The sequence below is a fragment of the Drosophila arizonae genome, chromosome 5, assembly GCF_054131065.1.
Source record: "Drosophila arizonae isolate 15081-1271.41 chromosome 5, UAZ_ARI_1.0, whole genome shotgun sequence".
Lineage (NCBI taxonomy): Eukaryota > Metazoa > Arthropoda > Insecta > Diptera > Drosophilidae > Drosophila > Drosophila arizonae.
The window spans coordinates 4,194,364-4,210,839 of NC_142925.1; the positions used below are offsets into that span (position 1 = coordinate 4,194,364).

General features: G+C 41.3%; 9 protein-coding genes across 19 annotated transcripts in view; 3 read left to right on the forward strand and 6 right to left on the reverse strand.

The window, feature by feature from the left end:
- The first annotated feature begins 3,410 nt into the window (after window positions 1–3,410).
- Window positions 3,411–4,556, forward strand: LOC108616553 (isochorismatase domain-containing protein 1). Its single transcript, XM_089470989.1, has 4 exons — window positions 3,411–3,624; window positions 3,700–3,830; window positions 3,886–4,095; window positions 4,151–4,556. Exons 2-4 carry the CDS (start codon window positions 3,708–3,710, stop codon window positions 4,421–4,423), a joined length of 606 nt encoding a protein of 201 aa, XP_089327115.1. The 5' UTR covers window positions 3,411–3,624; window positions 3,700–3,707; the 3' UTR covers window positions 4,424–4,556.
- A 711-nt stretch (window positions 4,557–5,267) lies between these two features.
- On the reverse strand, window positions 5,268–6,012 carry LOC108616557 (larval cuticle protein 4-like). The gene is made up of 2 exons (XM_018011840.2): window positions 5,872–6,012; window positions 5,268–5,786 (listed from the first exon to the last, which is right to left on the reverse strand). Exons 1-2 carry the CDS (start codon window positions 5,881–5,883, stop codon window positions 5,400–5,402), a joined length of 399 nt encoding a protein of 132 aa, XP_017867329.1. The 5' UTR covers window positions 5,884–6,012; the 3' UTR covers window positions 5,268–5,399.
- Window positions 6,013–6,118: 106 nt separating this feature from the next.
- Window positions 6,119–6,775, reverse strand: Cpr60D (Cuticular protein 60D). The gene is made up of 2 exons (XM_018011842.2): window positions 6,534–6,775; window positions 6,119–6,478 (listed from the first exon to the last, which is right to left on the reverse strand). The coding sequence occupies exons 1-2, from the start codon at window positions 6,543–6,545 to the stop codon at window positions 6,197–6,199; spliced, it is 294 nt and encodes a 97-aa protein (XP_017867331.1). The 5' UTR covers window positions 6,546–6,775; the 3' UTR covers window positions 6,119–6,196.
- Window positions 6,776–6,783: 8 nt separating this feature from the next.
- LOC108616551 (uncharacterized) lies at window positions 6,784–7,820 on the reverse strand. Its single transcript, XM_018011831.2, has one exon. It carries the CDS (start codon window positions 7,650–7,652, stop codon window positions 6,864–6,866), a length of 789 nt encoding a protein of 262 aa, XP_017867320.1. The 5' UTR covers window positions 7,653–7,820; the 3' UTR covers window positions 6,784–6,863.
- Window positions 7,821–7,882: 62 nt separating this feature from the next.
- ND-19 (NADH dehydrogenase [ubiquinone] 1 alpha subcomplex subunit 8) lies at window positions 7,883–9,074 on the forward strand. The gene is made up of 5 exons (XM_018011837.2): window positions 7,883–8,042; window positions 8,106–8,261; window positions 8,466–8,641; window positions 8,702–8,792; window positions 8,856–9,074. Exons 2-5 carry the CDS (start codon window positions 8,133–8,135, stop codon window positions 8,985–8,987), a joined length of 528 nt encoding a protein of 175 aa, XP_017867326.1. The 5' UTR covers window positions 7,883–8,042; window positions 8,106–8,132; the 3' UTR covers window positions 8,988–9,074.
- A 276-nt stretch (window positions 9,075–9,350) lies between these two features.
- LOC108616547 (RNA-binding protein 28) lies at window positions 9,351–11,722 on the reverse strand. Its single transcript, XM_018011821.2, has 3 exons — window positions 10,482–11,722; window positions 10,166–10,421; window positions 9,351–10,087 (listed from the first exon to the last, which is right to left on the reverse strand). The coding sequence occupies exons 1-3, from the start codon at window positions 11,654–11,656 to the stop codon at window positions 9,479–9,481; spliced, it is 2,040 nt and encodes a 679-aa protein (XP_017867310.1). The 5' UTR covers window positions 11,657–11,722; the 3' UTR covers window positions 9,351–9,478.
- An 87-nt stretch (window positions 11,723–11,809) lies between these two features.
- On the reverse strand, window positions 11,810–12,914 carry LOC108616552 (uncharacterized). 2 transcript variants are annotated; one of them, XM_089470988.1, is made up of 4 exons: window positions 12,775–12,914; window positions 12,538–12,662; window positions 12,115–12,477; window positions 11,810–12,060 (listed from the first exon to the last, which is right to left on the reverse strand). In XM_089470988.1, the coding sequence occupies exons 2-4, from the start codon at window positions 12,618–12,620 to the stop codon at window positions 11,856–11,858; spliced, it is 651 nt and encodes a 216-aa protein (XP_089327114.1). In that variant the 5' UTR covers window positions 12,621–12,662; window positions 12,775–12,914; the 3' UTR covers window positions 11,810–11,855. The 2 variants fall into 2 exon arrangements, with proteins under 2 accessions (XP_089327114.1, XP_017867321.1); XM_018011832.2 differs by having other exon boundaries at window positions 12,538–12,876.
- Window positions 12,915–13,020: 106 nt separating this feature from the next.
- Window positions 13,021–16,476, reverse strand: part of Mmp1 (Matrix metalloproteinase 1) — a 30,138-nt gene continuing 26,682 nt past the window's right edge. For 5 of the 9 annotated variants that reach the window (XR_016270437.1, XR_016270434.1, XR_016270436.1 and 2 more), the window contains one exon: window positions 16,166–16,322. Coding sequence is in view for 4 of the 9 variants with exons in the window: in XM_089470984.1 (XP_089327110.1) it covers window positions 16,162–16,322 (161 nt within the window). In the remaining 5 variants the exon portion in view is untranslated. Of the gene's footprint in view, window positions 16,323–16,476 lie in introns of all 9 variants that reach the window. The other 4 variants (XM_089470984.1, XM_018011825.2, XM_018011827.2 and 1 more) reach the window with 1 other exon arrangement.
- Window positions 13,105–15,457, forward strand: Pof (RNA binding domain-containing protein painting of fourth). Of its 2 annotated transcripts, none has more exons than XM_018011822.2 (4): window positions 13,105–13,507; window positions 13,583–14,476; window positions 14,540–14,773; window positions 14,840–15,457. In XM_018011822.2, exons 1-4 carry the CDS (start codon window positions 13,105–13,107, stop codon window positions 15,088–15,090), a joined length of 1,782 nt encoding a protein of 593 aa, XP_017867311.1. In that variant the 3' UTR covers window positions 15,091–15,457. The 2 variants fall into 2 exon arrangements, with proteins under 2 accessions (XP_017867311.1, XP_017867312.1); XM_018011823.2 differs by having other exon boundaries at window positions 14,870–15,457.

The following is a 16,476-nucleotide window of genomic DNA, read 5'->3' on the forward strand; positions in this document are numbered from 1 at the left end:
AGTTGAATTTCGAACATTTCTGTTGATAAGCTAAAAAGGGGCGCAAAACTTAGCCAGTGCAAATAAAAAGGGGTTGGCATACATATCCAATACACATAATATATGGTAGATATGTATGGGCATATTTATAGTGTATGTGTGTATGTGTGTGGCATATGTACAAACAACATTTATTGTGTCAAAACAAAAGTTTTCGCACACATCTATCAGCGGCGCTGAAAAGTCATGCACAAAGTGAATTTCCATGTTGGAAAATTTGAAGAGCTGCGACAAGCTAGAAGCATATGGCCCAAGTCATAGATGGTAATAGTTGTTGTGGCTTTGCCAAGCCCCTAGAGCAATATGCAAATTGAAAATAGAAAAATGCTAGAATGCTAAAATGCTAAAATGAAAATGAAAATGAAAATGCTGAACGAACGCAATCGAAATTAAATGACTTTTGCTTATTGTGTAATCAAGAATTACTACAAAATAAACTACAATTGAGTCGCATTTACATTTCATTGAATAAATTGCAACAAAATACACACACAAACACACACACACACACAGGCACACTCTGAGGCGCTTGAATACTATAAATGCTATAACAATTTCCATTTGAACTCCCTTTACGCCCCCTTTCTAGCTGCTCAAGAGAGTTGCGCTCCCCAGTTTTCATCTCGAAAAGTTCGACTGACTGAAGAAATCACATAAAAATACCAAGAGAGGGAGAGAGAGAGGAAGGAGATAGAACGAGAGAGAGAGAGAGAGAGTGGGAGATACTTAACATATGTGCGTGTGTTTTGGCTGTCTGGCAGACAAACATTTTGTGACTTTACGCAAATTGTTTTTCCAAAAGCCAAAAAGGGAAATTTTGGAAAATTTGTGCCACAAAATGAATTGTTGTTGCCATTTGGCACTCAACTTCTATAGCTCGTGGCTGTTTCTGTTTTAGTTTAGGTTTCAGCTTACTTTTTCTTCTTCTTTTATTTGGCAATTCGCTGTGGCAATTGAGTCTACTTATTATTGGCATTATCACCTGTCTCTTGGCAGACTTAGCTGGCTAAAAATAGCCCAACCGTCTCACAATAAAACCAAATAAAAAATGCAAATTACGCCCGATGCTCGTTCAAGCGAAAATGGCGTTGAAATTGAAAAGCCAAAATGGCTGCGACTAGCGCATAGCGCTATGAATACAGATACACAGAGGCACACACATACATACTTGTATATAGCCAAATATCTATCGAAATGCGTATTGGCTGTGCGTAGTATGATACAGCTTAGCTTGACTATAATAAACGTGTGCATGAACGTGAGTGAAATGGGCAAGAAAATTAGTTTAATAGGTTTCAGTTTAGGATATTACAAATTGTTGTTACTAGTTTGTTATCGATAACTTGTGCACAACTTTAATAAATAAAGAAAATGACAGCATTCTTTATAGAAATAGATGTCTCACCTTTCTTTATAAAAGCATTCATAATTTATTTTTATAAGTCTTTTGTATATAAATATAAGAATCAGTAAACTGTTATCGATAACTTTTCAAAATTTTGACTTAGAAAATTTGTGCTAAGTTTGAGCAATCAAATTTGTGTATTCTTGGTAGTATACAAGTTTTCTGAACATATTGTATTTTCTGAATATATAGTATATTCAATACAAGTTTCCGAAATGGTATCAAAAGCTTGAAGAAAATTTCAATGAATAATGCCAATTCGTCGTTTTGTCCAAAAGCGCTTTTAGAATTTAGCATTCAATTTTTTCAGGTTATAAAAATGCTAGTCAGTACGTCATACTACATTCAGACTGTATTCCAGCTCAAGAGAATTATTTAAGTTTAATAGTATTTATAGACATTAAATCCTATAAACTTATCGAAGCATTTTTACTTTTACTAAACGGATTGTCCAGAAAGAGGTAGACAGAGAAAGAGGGAGAGAGAGAGAAGGAGGGAGAGTGAAATATCCAGCAAGTAGTCTATCATAGTGCAGTCCCACCGTAGCCATTTGCCATTTTCCATTTGGAGAGCATTGTATAAAATGCCCACGCAGCAGCAAAAGTCAAGTGTCCATAACGAAGTCCAGTTAAAACTTGGCCAAAAACCCGAAAAAGGAACCTTGGTTTACACGATTTCGAGTGGTACACTCAGCTTCTGTTTCGCTTCTCTTTCCTATTTTTTTTTTTTTTTTTAAATTGCAGCGCCCGCAACTTTGGAGGCTCATAAAATATGTACGCAGAGCATAGCGTGGACTGTTGCGAACTCTGCTCCTGGATGGTTAACGCCGAGAAAAAGGGGGCAAAAAGGTAGCGTAAATTGCTGAAATATGCATGCGACAGTGGAGCCTGGGGCAGGGGAGCCCGCAGTAAATGGAGAGTAAGGGCTGCCATTGCCATTCCATTATCAAGGCATTGGCGTTGGTCCAGCCCGTGCTCGGCCATAGAAAACTACGTGTCAGGCATGCGAAAGCTGGTAAAAAAAAAAAAAAAAATTGAGAGAAGAGTGGAGAATATAACACACTTTAGCTTGGCTGCGAACAATGCGTGCGGCATTGGACTTTGGTCAATTGGACATTTTGGTTCGCTTTGGCATTGGATGTTGTGGTTTTTTGGAAATTGCACGCATTTGATTGCGTTATTGAAATCGACTGTGGCTTCATTACTATAATGCTATGCGATGGGCGGGGTTGGACGCCCGCATTAAGGAATTCAATTATAAATGCCAGCACAGCACAGCGGAGCCCACCGCAGCAGCCCAAGCTCTCTCACTCTCTCTGTCTCTCTCTCTTTATCTACAAACCCCCACAGCTTTTTGCCTGTTTTGGGGCCTAGCTTATGAATATAAATCTGTTACCTGTGTGTGTGTGTGTGTGTGTTGGTTGGTGAGAGCTCAGTTTTGTCTGGGCGGGTCCACACAATTTAGTTTAATTGCCACGTGGGGTTTGGTAGTGCTCAAGACCCTAGTTGAGTGCCACAAAATGGCAGCTAGTGGGCCTGGGATTTGAGATTAGTCGGCAGCAGTTGATAAATGTTGACTTTATGCCTATTGGCTGTTTGCTTTGCTTTTTGAGGGGGGAATGAGCCCACGGGCCCTCGACACTGTTGCTTTTAATTAACGACTGTTGCTTAAGTGCTTTCTAATCCATTTAAATTGAAAGCTATTTAAATTAGGTTTCAAATTAACGTTTTTTATAATCAACTGTTATAATCATCGTTAAAAGGTGCGGGTATAGCCGTTTGGCGACATTATAAGCGTTACAGCTAATATTAGTATCAATAACAAAGTGACTTACAAATGGGAAATTCATTCTTAATCAGAATTCCATTAAACTGATATTCAAATCTAAATATATGTTTGCATATACATATAATAATATATTGTAAAATTCAAATTGTTGACCGTTTCAGGCGGTAATCATCGATGAATATCGCAGAAAGTGATCAACATATGCACCTTCATTATTGATGTGGCAACGCTTTCGCCAAAATGTATATGTGTTGCTATCGATATTGCTTAACCGTTTCGCTTGGGAGCAACAGCTGTTCTGTGCTATTTGGACCATCGCTAAGTAAGAAACTTTGTTCTCGCTAACTCAAATCAATTGGATTCTTAATTGATAAGAAAAAAAAAATAGTCAAGTAAGTACAGATACATATAATTGATTATCTAATTTGTTTGTGCTCAATCAATACTTTTTTCTACTTTAACGACAGCAACAAAAATGGCCTTCAGACGCTGCCACCTGAATCCAAAGAAGACTTTGTTTCTGCTCTGCGATATACAGGAGAAATTTCGGCCCAGCATGCCGCTCTTCGACAATATGGTCAAGAACGTAGATAAGCTGGTAAGTTGTGAACTTTGTAACCAAATGCGTTATCGATAATCGATTGTTTTTACAGACAAAGGCTGGCAAAGTTTTGGATGTGCCTTTGGTTGTAACGGAACACTATCCCGAGAAGCTGGGCAAAACGGTGGCCCAGGTGGATATATCCCATGCAAAGGCTGTGATGAGCAAGACCTACTTTAGCATGATGACGCCGCAGGTGAAGAGCGTCATCAAGGACATCTTTGGCGAGAAGCCACAGGATGTGGTGCTCTATGGACTGGAGGTAGTTACTATTACTGCTATTGTCGAAGAGTAACTGAATCTCCTGCCTCTTTTAGTCTCACATATGCATAGAGCAAACGGCAATTGATCTGCGGGAGCAGGACATCAATGTCTACATTGTGGCCGATTGCTGTTGCTCGCGCCTCAATCAGGATCGCGATTTGGCTCTGGAGCGCCTGAGGCAGGCGGGCTGCATAATCACCACCAGCGAGAGCGTAATATTTGACCTGGTGCGCGATAAGAACAATCCAAAGTTCAATGATGTGCGCAAGCTGGTGAATCCCACATCGCAGGACATGGAGCTGGCGCGCAATCCTGCCAAGCTATAGAACAGCTTTTGTTATATATTACTTGTTTTTCGCATTTAAAGTAGACTGAATTCCGTGATGTCATTTTGAAATGTTAACTGAGATGTCAAGAAAGGTGACAAAGGTGTAACAATATAATGAGTGTTATAATTGAGATGTACAGAATTTACTTGAGGAATCCAGGTGGGTAAGTCTAACAATAAGCTGTTTACTTTAATGATCTGAAGTGAATGGGATATTTCCCAAGCAAGCAGCATGGAAAACCAGTAGCTGACATAGCTATAAGTTCTATAAAATGATCTTTTCTATAGGAGTTCTTAAGGAGTTCTTAGGAGTTATTCACTTCCTACCTCTTTAATAGTAAAGGATGTGCCCTATAAATAAGGTGTATGGAATATATATACTATGGGCAACAAATTGGAAAGGAAATCCAGAAACTCTGGAGGATCTCGAACGTCCTAGTCAAGCCGATTGAAACCCCATTAAGTTCTGTCTAGTTACATGAATTTCGAGTAAGTCCTTTTAAGTGCCGATCTGGCATGGCAATTGCCAGGATCTGAATGTGCTGTATGGCCCATTGAAATGCCTTTGGTCTGTTGTATGTGGCTGTGAATGGACTTTTAGATATTCCATTAAGTTGTCGTTTCCGGAACATGTTTTCGAATGGCTTCCATTCAGATCGAACAATGGACTCGTCGCATTTAAATATAACATTTACAATGGCCATCCCTTCCGGCTATCGTCTGCTCCACCCACCCAGCGCAGCATGACAATGCGTATTTTATGGACCTGGCGAAAGAGTTGGGACTGGGCCACGTGCCGTGCCGCGCCACAGCCCCCACTTTGGATAGAAATTTGTGGAAAATCTTGCGTCGTAAAGTTTTATTTTTATGCCCAACTGATGAAAGGACGCAACCAATTGCAATTGAAATATCGTTGAGTGTGTGTGTATGTGTGTGTGTGTCTGGGACAGAGCGACATGGCGAGTGGCTAATGCCTAATGTCTGCCGTGTTTTGGCTGCGGGCGTGGGCGCACCTTCTGCTCCTCCTTGGGCGGATGCGCCTCGATGTAGGCCAGCGCCTTGAGTATGGCTTCGGGTGTGGGCGGCGGCGTGGGCAGCGAGTCGCCATGTGGATGATATCCGTTCTCGTCGGCTGTGTAGGACACCTGAATGGGCACGCCCTCCTTGGAGGTAAAGTGATATTGGCCCTGGACATTATTATGAGCGTCGCCAACCTCCTGGGCGCCGATGCCGTTCGTTATGTCATAGCTATAAGCAAAGTTGCCATGGCCGTCATCCTTATGCACCTCCTTCGCCTTGGCGTGCGCATCGTCATCCACGGCGGAGCTGACGGCAAACAGCAGGGCGACAATCAGGAAGAGCTGTCCGACAGGGGGCGTGGCAGTTAAGTAGAGGCGAGTACAGTTGTAAGAGTTGGACAGCCGCTGAGGTGTTTAATATACTTACATGTTTGTGCATGTTGATATTTGGGTTTCAATTGCTGCTCGAACTGCGCTTAGCCAAAGGCTTTTATAGCCCCAGCAAAATTGTTGTGCAAATCCGTTGATATATACGTAAATACATAAATATATATTAAGCTGATCTGTTTTATTAAAATTGAAATGTAATGAGCCGCATAAATTACAATTGCCTGCCCCGCTCCTTGTCCCATTTAACTGTATCACATTTCGTTTTCAGTTGAATTTTGAGTTCATTTTTATTTTTATTTTATTTAATTTTTTTTTTTTTTTTTTTTTTTTTCGAGGGGTAAACGAGTTGCATCAAGACGAGTTTAATTAATATGTGGATGAAAGCCAGTGGCATCGGCTGTATAGGTCACACGTATGGGTCCCTCCTCGCCGGGCAGAAAGTATTCGCCTTGGACGCTGTTTACGTTGCCCTTGGCCGATGCCCTGATGCCATTATTCACCTCAATCTCGTGATTGTATTGGCCAGCGCCATCCAGATTCTGCTGATTGACGTGCTTAATCAGCACCGGCTCCAGCTCCTTCACATCGGCCAGGGTGAAGCTGAAGCTGGCGCACAGGAGCACCACCAGCAGGAGGAGAAATTTCTAGATATGCAAAGTCAGTCTCTTAACAGAAATCAAATCAATTCTCGTTACTCACATGATTCAACATGATTTTTGATATTTGTTTTCTTTTTTGCTCGAATAGCAGCAGGGCAGCGGCTTTTTATAGCCGCGCTCCGGTTTTCGGTTTCGGCCCAAACGAGTTTTAATTAATCGCTGTTAATGCTTTAATTAATTCAATGACCAATTCAATTAGATTTGCATGGATTGCTCTCGCTCTCCCTCATTCTCTCTCGCTCGCTCGTCTGGTTTTGAAGGGCTCGTCAAATAACAAATTGAAATTCAAATTTTAAATAAATCGAAAAAATACATGTGTGTATATATAAACAGAAACCAAATCAATTATTAAAGCAGTTAAACATGAACTCTATGTGGATGGATTCGGTGCTTTTTGTTCCTTTAGCTGCTCCTGCTGCTGCTGCTGCACCAAGGGCTTGACTCGAACGGTTAGTAGTTTGGCCAATCCTTGGCTCAGCTTTGGCTGCTTCAAAGCAGTCTTCACGCTGCTAATCGCCTTCTTCTTCTTCTCCGTATCCTTCTCCTTCTCGTTCGCGATCTCCTTTTCCTTTTCGCCGTCTACGACCGATGGATATAGATGAGCGACTTCTCTGTCTATTTTCGTCTCTATTTCACCATCCTCCTTGTTCACCGCCTGTTTGCTGTGTTTGTCGTAGAACTTTTCGTAGAATCGGGAGACTTCGTTTCGCACGGTCGTCTTGAGAGCATTCATGTCCCACGGCACGCCCATCTTGGATTTGATTTGATTGGATACATTGACATCGTCGCTGGTTGAGAAGAGCGTGCGGAACAGGTGGCCCAGGTCATTTGGCGTTTCCTCTCCATCAGCTGAGCTCCGAGCCACGCGTTCCACGTTCTTCTTGTCATCCTTCGAATCGTTCATGTCGTTCGACAATAGCATATCAAAGCCAATCTGAGGTCCCCTTAGGTACCCCCGATTCTTTAGATATACCAATGGCGACGTCCAAGTGCTTATGAGATCTTTGACAATCTCTTGAACAGAGTTTTTATAATCCAGCGTCTTTACATTGTCGTTCTTTGAATTTACAATGCCTTTGGGATCATCTTTGATTGCGGCCTGCAGTGTGAGACGTACGCTCATCAGCGATATCATTAGAATCAATAAGAAGGAGTTCATGACTACGCAATTTAGATTTTCATAGAAATGGTTTTTTATTTTTTTAAATTTGTTTTTATTTTAAATTTGATACTCGATTGTCCCATATTATCGAAACTGTCAAACGGTTATGCCAGCGACATTTCATGATTTGAATTTGACATATTTGTGCGCAAAGCATATGAGTTGCATTATAAAAGCAATTATTATAATAATAAAAAAAAATAGGACAAATTTATATACAAATAATTATGCAAATTCGAAAATATCAAATTCATCGCGATGTGCTTCAGAATCGATAGTTACACGACGCAGCTACTTGCGCCGCTTGTGTCAAACGGTTATGCTCATCGATAGCTAATCGGTGAACAGCTGTTGTTTTGCTGGAGACGAGATTTGTGACTCGAAAACGTAACAAAAATAACAATTTAATGTATTTGTTTCTCATTAACACACCTTTACCTACACTTTTAGAGCAACGGGCATAACAGCCAGGACGCAATGGTTATTACAAACAAAACAACACTGCCCGAAGAGGCAGAGCTTGATGTGCAGGAACTGAATCTGTCGTCGGCTGCACTGCGTGCTGGTTCTTTTCACTTGGGCAAACAATGCGAAGGAGTCAATAATGTGAGTATACTTCAGTTTTGAGGCAACTATTACATACTTAAAGCTAAGCCTAAATGCGTGTATTAGATGTGTTCACTTAGCTAATGTGTAAATGCTCCGGCTAAACGGCTCCCAGACTCAGTTATATAACCTAACCTCAAAAGCTGATGGGACAATTGTTTTTGTTTACGTTTTCTTTAATTTTGCTGTTCGCTCATTTTTCAGGAGTTCATGCTTTGTCGCCAAGAGCTGGATGATCCGCGCGCCTGCTTGGCCGAGGGACGCGCTGTCACCAGCTGCGCCTTAAACTTCTTTCGCAAGGTAAAGAAGAGCTGCCATGAGGAGTTCATGCAGTACGCCACTTGCCTGGACAAGAGCAGCGGCACCATGGCCTTCAGCCAGTAAGTAGCGATTTGTGATTGACTGATCATGGACACATGCTCACACTCGACTTTTTTTAGCTGCCGCAAGACTCAGGGTGTTTTCGATAAGTGTGTAAAGGACCATTTTGACTGGGACCGTCCTTCCTATGGCTACTTTGCGCGTGCCAAGGTGAGTCATCCTGATATAGCAATTCTAATATAATATTAATGGCATTTGCTTTCTTCTTTTTAGGTTATTCAAACGGAACGCAAGGCACCTGAGAAAGAGCCCATCAAATCATATCCCGATGCTACGCCCGGCCTGCCAGAGGATTATCCAACTCCACCAGCCAAATACGGTTCGCGCTTCTTCTGGCTGGAATAAACGTTGTGGCTTAGTCAAATTATTAGGGCGGGCCATTGGCCAAACTTGTAGTTTACAACATGCATAAAATCTTGTTTCCATTAGTAAGCCAACGCATTTTTGTTAATCAGCGAATTTGATTTGTGTAAACTAGTCTGCTCGTCTGGTGCAGCTTGGATTATCAAGGATTCAACAAGTATTTCCGTTGCAAACTTTTTAGTCTTTATATATGTAATAGAGGCAGTTTTATTTCAGACGATAGAAATGCTGTTTAAATCTTGTAGTTGGAGCGTCTATCATCGCCTTCGTTAATTCTAGATGATGATTAGAATGGCTATTCCATTCTAAACCAGTTTAATCCCGAATCAACTGAAAAGATCTTCGTTATTAATAATCAGTGAATTTAAAATTTATTTAGCATCAAACGTTTCCATCTCACTCATGGCTTCAAACTGTTTCATTCCTAAACATTTAATAGTTCTTATTTACACTAACAGAATCATCTCTAGTAACTAATCCGTATACCATTTGGTACGCTTGGGTTTCTTCACTTTGCCGTCTGTCACACCTCCGCCGCCTTCATTGCCGCTGATCATATTTTTGTATTTGTTGATCAGAGGTCGTAGCTCGTCCTTTTCCCTTTTCCGTCCTTGTTTAGGTCGATTGTTGGCCTTGCGTTCCGCCAAATGTGATTCTCGAATCTTTTTGTTCTTCTGTTTCCGTTTCTCGGTCTTCACGCGTTTCATATGCTCTTGCGCCTGCTCCACGATCTTCTTCTTGGAGCGCATGCGAAGGGAGGTGCCCGGCTTGGCAGCAGTGCCGACATAGTCGCCCTCCACATCGCTGACCTTTTTCTGTTTTTCCTGCTGTTTGCCCTCTGCCTTGGCTGCTCGACTCGCCTCCAGTTTCTTGATGTGTTTCTGCAGTTTCGCCTTGTTATCGTCCTGTGGCCCTGTGATCTTTGGAGTTGGCTTTGCACCCTTCCGCTTGAGCGCCCGCTGCTCCTTTCGCTGTTCCAGCTTCGATTTGTATGTAGGATTATTTAGCTTGGACCGCTCAGTGCGTTTCTCCTTGATCTTGTGGACCGCTCGATCCTCAATGCTAAACGCGACAATGGGACGCTGCAAGATATGGACAAGGTTGAATAAATCTCAGGGAGTGCAACAGAAAGAGAGAGAGAGAGAGAGAGATTTACTTACGTGTTGCGTGCCAAAGATTTTGGGGTTGTTATTTAGTTTACGTAGCGCAGCCAGAGCTCGCTGATGGGTGTCGAAGGATAGGAAGCCGAAGCCCTTGGATTTGCCATTTGGATGCTCTGGCGTAATCTTATGGTCACGCATCACACGGCACTCGTGTGGACGAAACCCCGTATAGGTGAGAGCCATCTGCTTGAGCTTCTCGTTGTCATAGTTCAGGGGCAGATTGTGTATGGATAGGCGATTACGTGAAACGAAGCTGGAAGCAATTAAAGTAATTAAAGAATTTTGACAATTATATTGCATTTTTATAGCCTACCGATTCAAGTTCTTGAGCACCTGCGTCTTAACCTGCTCCAGTTCGTGTCGCTTGGCCATGTCGGAGGCGGAAACTCCTTCGGCTGCCTTTGAATTGGCCATGATCAGACCCTCTCTGGCTAGATAGAGATTACGCGAATCCTTGGTCTCCTCTTTAGAGCTTTCGGCTTTTTTGGCTTTAATTTCATCACGACTTAGCGCCGGATGTGGATCCAGCACCTCATCCATTAACTTAAACTCGGTGCCAGCCTGCAGACAGAGATCGGCCGACTCCTTGGCCTTGAATTTGACAAAGGCTGTGCCTTTGGAATGGCCGGAAACTGCTTGCCGATTAATGATTGCATACTGCACTACACCGAATTTGCGGCACACTTTACGCAAATCCCCATCTTCGGCGTCAAAGGGCACGTTCTTGATGAAGACTGTGCAGCCTTCTTGCACATCATTGGAAATGGTTTTCTCCCGCTTCACGTGATCCAGTTTTGATTTCAAGTCCTTTTTGTCTTTCTTTTCATCTTCATCATCATCATCAGCATTGCCTTCATCATCATTGCTATCATCGTCATCATCATCATCATTGTCATCATCATCACTGCCATCATCATGATCGGAATCTTCTTCGCCCTCGTTCTCACTCAGGTCTTCATCCTCATCTTCGTCGGCTTTCTCCGAGACCTTTTTACCCACAGTCTCAGTTCCATTTACATTTTCATTCTCTTCCTTCACCTCCAACTTGGGTTTCTTATCCTCGGGTTCATCTTTCTGGTGCTTGGCTGCATATTCATCCTTGCCAATGGCCCAATCGACGAAAATCTTACGTCCCAGCAGTTCCTTTCCATTGGATTTCAGTATAGCCTTGGTTGCCTGATTGACGGTCTCATATTGCACAAATGCGCAGCCAACTAGTTTTCCATCACCACGTTTTAGGATGTGTACATCTTCCAGAGTGCCCCATTGTCCGAAATATTCGCGCAGCGTTTCGTCCGTTGATTTGTAGCTGATGTTGCGCACAATGAGGCGAGCTCGCTTCTTTTGCCTGCGCTCCTTTTCTTCCTTTAAGCGTTGCGTGTTGAATGGGTTACGTCGCTTCGCTGGCTTTTTTTCATTCACATTATCGTTGGACTCCGGTTCCGTATCCAGCAGAGGTTTCATTTTCTTGAGCTCCATTTGCCGCATGTAAACATTCGCATTGCACGTGGAGTTCAAGCGTTTACTTATCGATGTTTGGATATATCGATAGCGGCGATACTCCCACTATCGCTAAATACCTGTTGCTTCAAGGGTGGCAGCGCCACGCATTTGTTTACGATTTGCAATAAACAAAACAAATTTCGAAATTTATTGTTTAATGAACACTTTTTTAAACAATTAAACATTAAGGTTCTTTCTCCTTAAATAGCTCATGAAATTCTGATGGGGTCTTAAAGTAATCAATCATTAGCATCGATGAACGGTGGCCCAGCTTAAATATAATGTGACTCCAAGGATTTAAGACACTTTTATACTCTTCTATTTGGCCGCGCTGAAAATAATGCTTGACTATGCCAACAGGCCATTGTGAACCATAGACGGCAACATATCTGTAATAAGATTAAGTAATTATATAAAAAAATAATAACTTATCTAATACTTACTTATCGCCGGTCTTGTAAATTCTCAGTGGGTATTTGAATACGAAAATTCTTATGGCCATGTTAATTAACACAAAGCCTACTGCAAAGAAATAAAAATCCGCTTCAGTCGACGCCAGGACTCCAACGTCAATTTTCTGCACAGCATTCGAAAAGTTCATTGATGTTGTGGCCAGGTTATAGGCGGCTACTAAGGAAATAAGGGAGACTGTAAGAGTCGAAACATTCTTTGCCCAGGTCACATATTTCTCCAAGGGTGCACGATAGATGAGTTGATAATTTGCCGGTATATTATCACCCTTTAAGAGATTGCGCTCCACATCTGCGGAGCTTGTGTTCCGCCACTTGCAGCGTAATGCACTTGTGCTGAGATAAAAGATACACAATTTAGTTATTTATTTATTATTTAACAAAGTTAATATCTACCAGATATTCCTATTGGTAAGCACAGTTGTATTTAATCTTAAATGAATGCATTTAATGCTATTTCGCAAAAGTGCTGCACACATTTTGTTTGTTATGTTAGCTGCTTATGTTTCTAGCCAAGTATGCTGATCAGATAAGCCGTGAGCCAAGCCGAAGCCAATTTAAGGAATAGCAAAAACGCATAATTTTGTTGCATATAACCATTGGATTGTATAACAATATGTATAGTACTTTTACCTATATTAATTAATATATATATATATATACATATATTCGTTCATTGTATTTTCACGGTAGGACGGCTTGTTAAAATATTGTTGTGTTTTTTTTTTTCGTGTAAATTCTATGAGCTCGATACTCTCCTCAACAGATGTCAGTATTTTTGTGTGAGCGCAGTGGGCCGTGCGTTTACTGAAATCAGCTGAGCGTTTGGTGTTGCCACTTAGTCGGCAACACAACACAGCAACATATTTTGTTAAGGAGCTGATATTTTGTTAAAAAAGTGATTTTTACGCAATAGTTTTATACTGCACAATTCTGGAATATATAGCGTATTTCGTTGATGATATGGATTTAAAACGTTTGGCATGTAAAACGGGCTTGGGCGATGGCCCAGATGCCAAGCGCACATCAGCTGTAGATGGAGATGAAGATCTTCTGCAGCTGGATCAGGAATCAGGTTTAGATAAAGAAACGAGCGATGCACAGCCAGAATGCTTACAACTAGAAGCTACCAAGGAAACAGATTGTGATAGCCTTAAAGCTGATCACGAGAATCTATCGCCCAGCAATCATGTGGCGCCATACACTGGCAACGGATGCGCCCCTTCACTAGAGTCATTTATGTTCCAACAGACCCCGGCTGGCAGCCAACTCTGCTCCTGGATGTCCAATACTGAGTCCAAGACCTCGGCCAACGATGGGCAAGCTCTATTTGAATCGGACAAGGACTCCAAATCGAATACCCAGAGTAAGCAAAAAAGAAAAATTAATAATACAATTAGTTACATTAGCATCTTTATATCGGGGCGACTCCCAACTTTAGCTGCCAAGTTAAATCGCAAGGCACTCACCAATTTACGTCGTCAGAATGCATTGCGTGCTCTTGAGTTGGAGCGCGAACTGGCCACAAAGACACCACAGGCCCCAACACTGCTTGTACGCTTTCCAGATCCAAAAATAAGCGTTGCTTCGGTCAGTGAATTTTCGGATAGCATTCGTGATGTGGTCTTTCCCACAAACGTATCGCAGCGTTACTGTTTGGTGCACTTGAAGGCTGGCGCAAATGTCGAACGTACCATAGAGGAGCTAAAGCAGGTGCGCTTCGGTCATGGCCGTTTGCACGCCGAGCTGAAGACATTCACCGATGAGGAGCAGGCTGAATGCATTGATCCTTGCTCACTGTATGTGAGCAATATACCATTCAATATGAATGCCGCCGACATTAAGGTGTTTGTGAACTCCATGCGCGTTGATATTGGCGTTATGAAACGCCAGAAGCGCGCACGTTATGCATTTGTACGCTATGCCAATGCCGAGATGGCCATGGATGCTTTCAGGGATCTGGTGCGCCGCACTCTCAACAATCGCGTCTTGACCGTGCGCTATCGTCGCCTACGCAAACGCTTAACACATCCAACAGCGGCCTCGATGTGCGCCATCTCCAATCTGACCATTGATACGATTGCCACCGACGATGATGGCGTTGAATGTCGCGTGATTTCCCCACCACCGGTGGAGTCGATTACCATTCTGGACAGCGATGACGAGGGTCAGCATTGCGAATCGCATAGCGTTGTTAGCCTAAGCAGCAGCATTCCACACAAGAAGCGTGAGAGCAAGATGACCGCCCAGGAGAAGGAGATACAACGTCTCAAATTGCAGGTGGCCGAGCATGGGGCTATCATAAGGAGCCTACAGAAGAGGGAGGGCAGTATTTGTAAGATTCAATTGCAACCCGAATTGATGATCATTAACTAATTGCCTGTTTCGACTCCTCTAGCCAATATTATAGCTAAAATTGAGCCACAATCTGATCTGACCACAGACAAGTCTTCTATGATGCAGCGTTCACTGTCGCCGTGTTCTAGCTACGATATCAAAATGGAAAATGATTATTTAGGTATTGCTCAGAGTACGCCCGAGCCGGAGCAGGATTTCTTGCTAGATGCCATACCGAACTCGCCCTATCGTGGCACAACCTGCCCAATCGACGGCATGGAGGATCCCATCAAATGTAAACCAATCAATATTGATTAGGATTATTAAGTCACTCGTTATGCTCATCCTTATCCTTACTTAGCATCCGATTGTTTTGGCTGGTTGATTTCAGGTCTCGGACGTCGCAAGAGCACAAAATCTAGTGCGCAGCAGCAGCAACAGCAACAACCAAACAACAGTAATATTCAGAACAGCAACAGCAACAGCAACAACAACAGCAACAACAACAGCAACAACAACAGCAACAACAAAGAGAACAAAAACAAGAAAATTCCAAAAGTTGCCAACTTGGAGGTGCTTAATGCGCAAGTCGAAGCCGATTTGGATACATAGATAGGATAGGATTTATGTAAAATCTACCAAATTGTAGCACCTCAAAATTATTTGCGTATAGGACTTTATAATTTTCAATTTTATTATCAGCTTCATACATATTCCTGATATGTAAATATGTCTGCTTTTTGTGTACCCCAGTAGTAGTAGTAGAAGTATTAGTAGTCGTCGTCGTCCCAGTAGTAAGTGAAGAAATAGGGGTTTTTTTTTACCGAGTAGTAGTGTTTTAACATTCATATTTATTTGTATTTTTTTCTTGTTTTTCGATCACTTTTGCAAAATGTACAATTCTATGAAATTGTAACACACAATATAAGTAAATTTAATAATAATAATATTTCGGTTTTAAATGTTAAACCCGAACAAATATCGCTTAGATTTTTCTTACAAACGAAACACTTACACTTATACATACATATACTATATAATGTTTTTATACTTCATTATTATTTTTTGATTCACATACGATCTTAAGTGCTTTAGTTTCTATAGAATTTAATTGTTACATCCAAAAAATTTCGAAAAAAAATCGAAAATCTCTCAGTTTGAAACTGTAACAATTCGAATTTTAACTAAAATAAGTTGCTTGATCGTTAAGAATTTTGTTTCTTTTTTCATTTTTTCATATGGCTCGCTATAGTTAATATCGCAAATTGTCATCTTTAAGTTACATAATATACTCGTTGTATGGTCTATACATATTTATATAGACTTATGATATGATCCTGATCTCCTGTTTTGCTCTTTTTTGGAATGTTAACTATTTAAGAATTAATTTAAATTACATTTAATGCTGATTTATATTAATTTTTCTTTTCCATTTTGTATTTACAAAACAACGATTTTAAGGCACCTGTTTTACATGATATTCATATATACTTACTTACATATATATGTATCTATATGATGTAGTTTGATTCTTGTAATTTGAATTGACAAATTTAATATTTTTTTGGTAGCCCGCAAAAAACTGTATTTGTGAAATTTTGAAAACGACTAAAAAAAAACAAATATTTTTTATAATATCTTTTATAGTTTTATGTAATATTCCCCGCTAGGCTCAAATCGATTTTAGCTAATTATAAATTTGGATAGGCAGCAGAGCAGGAAGGTGCTGAACAGCACGCTGGCAGCAGAATTACTTGTTAGCTGATAGGACCTTGCACCGGAACCGGTGCGTTCCGACATTTCCGGTTCGAAGGGTTCGTCATTGGACTGGTTATCACCGACAGCTGTTGTTTTCGAAAGCAAATGAAAAGTTCAAATTAGTACATATTCACAAAAACATTTCAGAGAGTTCTCATTATTATATATTTAGGAACTAGGCATGTATAACTAAGCTAAGTTCCATTATGGTGCACGACTTTTGGACAAAACTTTATAAAG

Excerpts from the sequence above, each read along its gene's own strand:
- LOC108616553 (XM_089470989.1), top strand. The coding sequence starts at position 3,708 with ATGGCCTTCAGACGCTGCCACCTGAATCCAAAGAAGACTTTGTTTCTG. Across the intron at positions 3,831-3,885 it reads TCAAGAACGTAGATAAGCTG|ACAAAGGCTGGCAAAGTTTT; the intron begins GTAAGTTGTGAA and ends TTGTTTTTACAG. Across the intron at positions 4,096-4,150 it reads TGGTGCTCTATGGACTGGAG|TCTCACATATGCATAGAGCA; the intron begins GTAGTTACTATT and ends TGCCTCTTTTAG.
- LOC108616551 (XM_018011831.2), bottom strand. The coding sequence starts at position 7,652 with ATGAACTCCTTCTTATTGATTCTAATGATATCGCTGATGAGCGTACGT.
- ND-19 (XM_018011837.2), top strand. The coding sequence starts at position 8,133 with ATGGTTATTACAAACAAAACAACACTGCCCGAAGAGGCAGAGCTTGAT. Across the intron at positions 8,262-8,465 it reads AATGCGAAGGAGTCAATAAT|GAGTTCATGCTTTGTCGCCA; the intron begins GTGAGTATACTT and ends CTCATTTTTCAG. Across the intron at positions 8,793-8,855 it reads GCTACTTTGCGCGTGCCAAG|GTTATTCAAACGGAACGCAA; the intron begins GTGAGTCATCCT and ends TCTTCTTTTTAG.
- LOC108616547 (XM_018011821.2), bottom strand. The coding sequence starts at position 11,656 with ATGCGGCAAATGGAGCTCAAGAAAATGAAACCTCTGCTGGATACGGAA. Across the intron at positions 10,422-10,481 it reads GTGCTCAAGAACTTGAATCG|CTTCGTTTCACGTAATCGCC; the intron begins GTAGGCTATAAA and ends AATTGCTTCCAG. Across the intron at positions 10,088-10,165 it reads AAATCTTTGGCACGCAACAC|CGTCCCATTGTCGCGTTTAG; the intron begins GTAAGTAAATCT and ends CATATCTTGCAG.
- LOC108616552 (XM_089470988.1), bottom strand. The coding sequence starts at position 12,620 with ATGTGTGCAGCACTTTTGCGAAATAGCATTAAATGCATTCATTTAAGA. Across the intron at positions 12,478-12,537 it reads CTTACCAATAGGAATATCTG|CACAAGTGCATTACGCTGCA; the intron begins GTAGATATTAAC and ends CTTTTATCTCAG. Across the intron at positions 12,061-12,114 it reads ATTTACAAGACCGGCGATAA|ATATGTTGCCGTCTATGGTT; the intron begins GTAAGTATTAGA and ends ATCTTATTACAG.
- Pof (XM_018011822.2), top strand. The coding sequence starts at position 13,105 with ATGGATTTAAAACGTTTGGCATGTAAAACGGGCTTGGGCGATGGCCCA. Across the intron at positions 13,508-13,582 it reads CTCCAAATCGAATACCCAGA|CTGCCAAGTTAAATCGCAAG; the intron begins GTAAGCAAAAAA and ends TCCCAACTTTAG. Across the intron at positions 14,477-14,539 it reads GAAGAGGGAGGGCAGTATTT|CCAATATTATAGCTAAAATT; the intron begins GTAAGATTCAAT and ends CGACTCCTCTAG.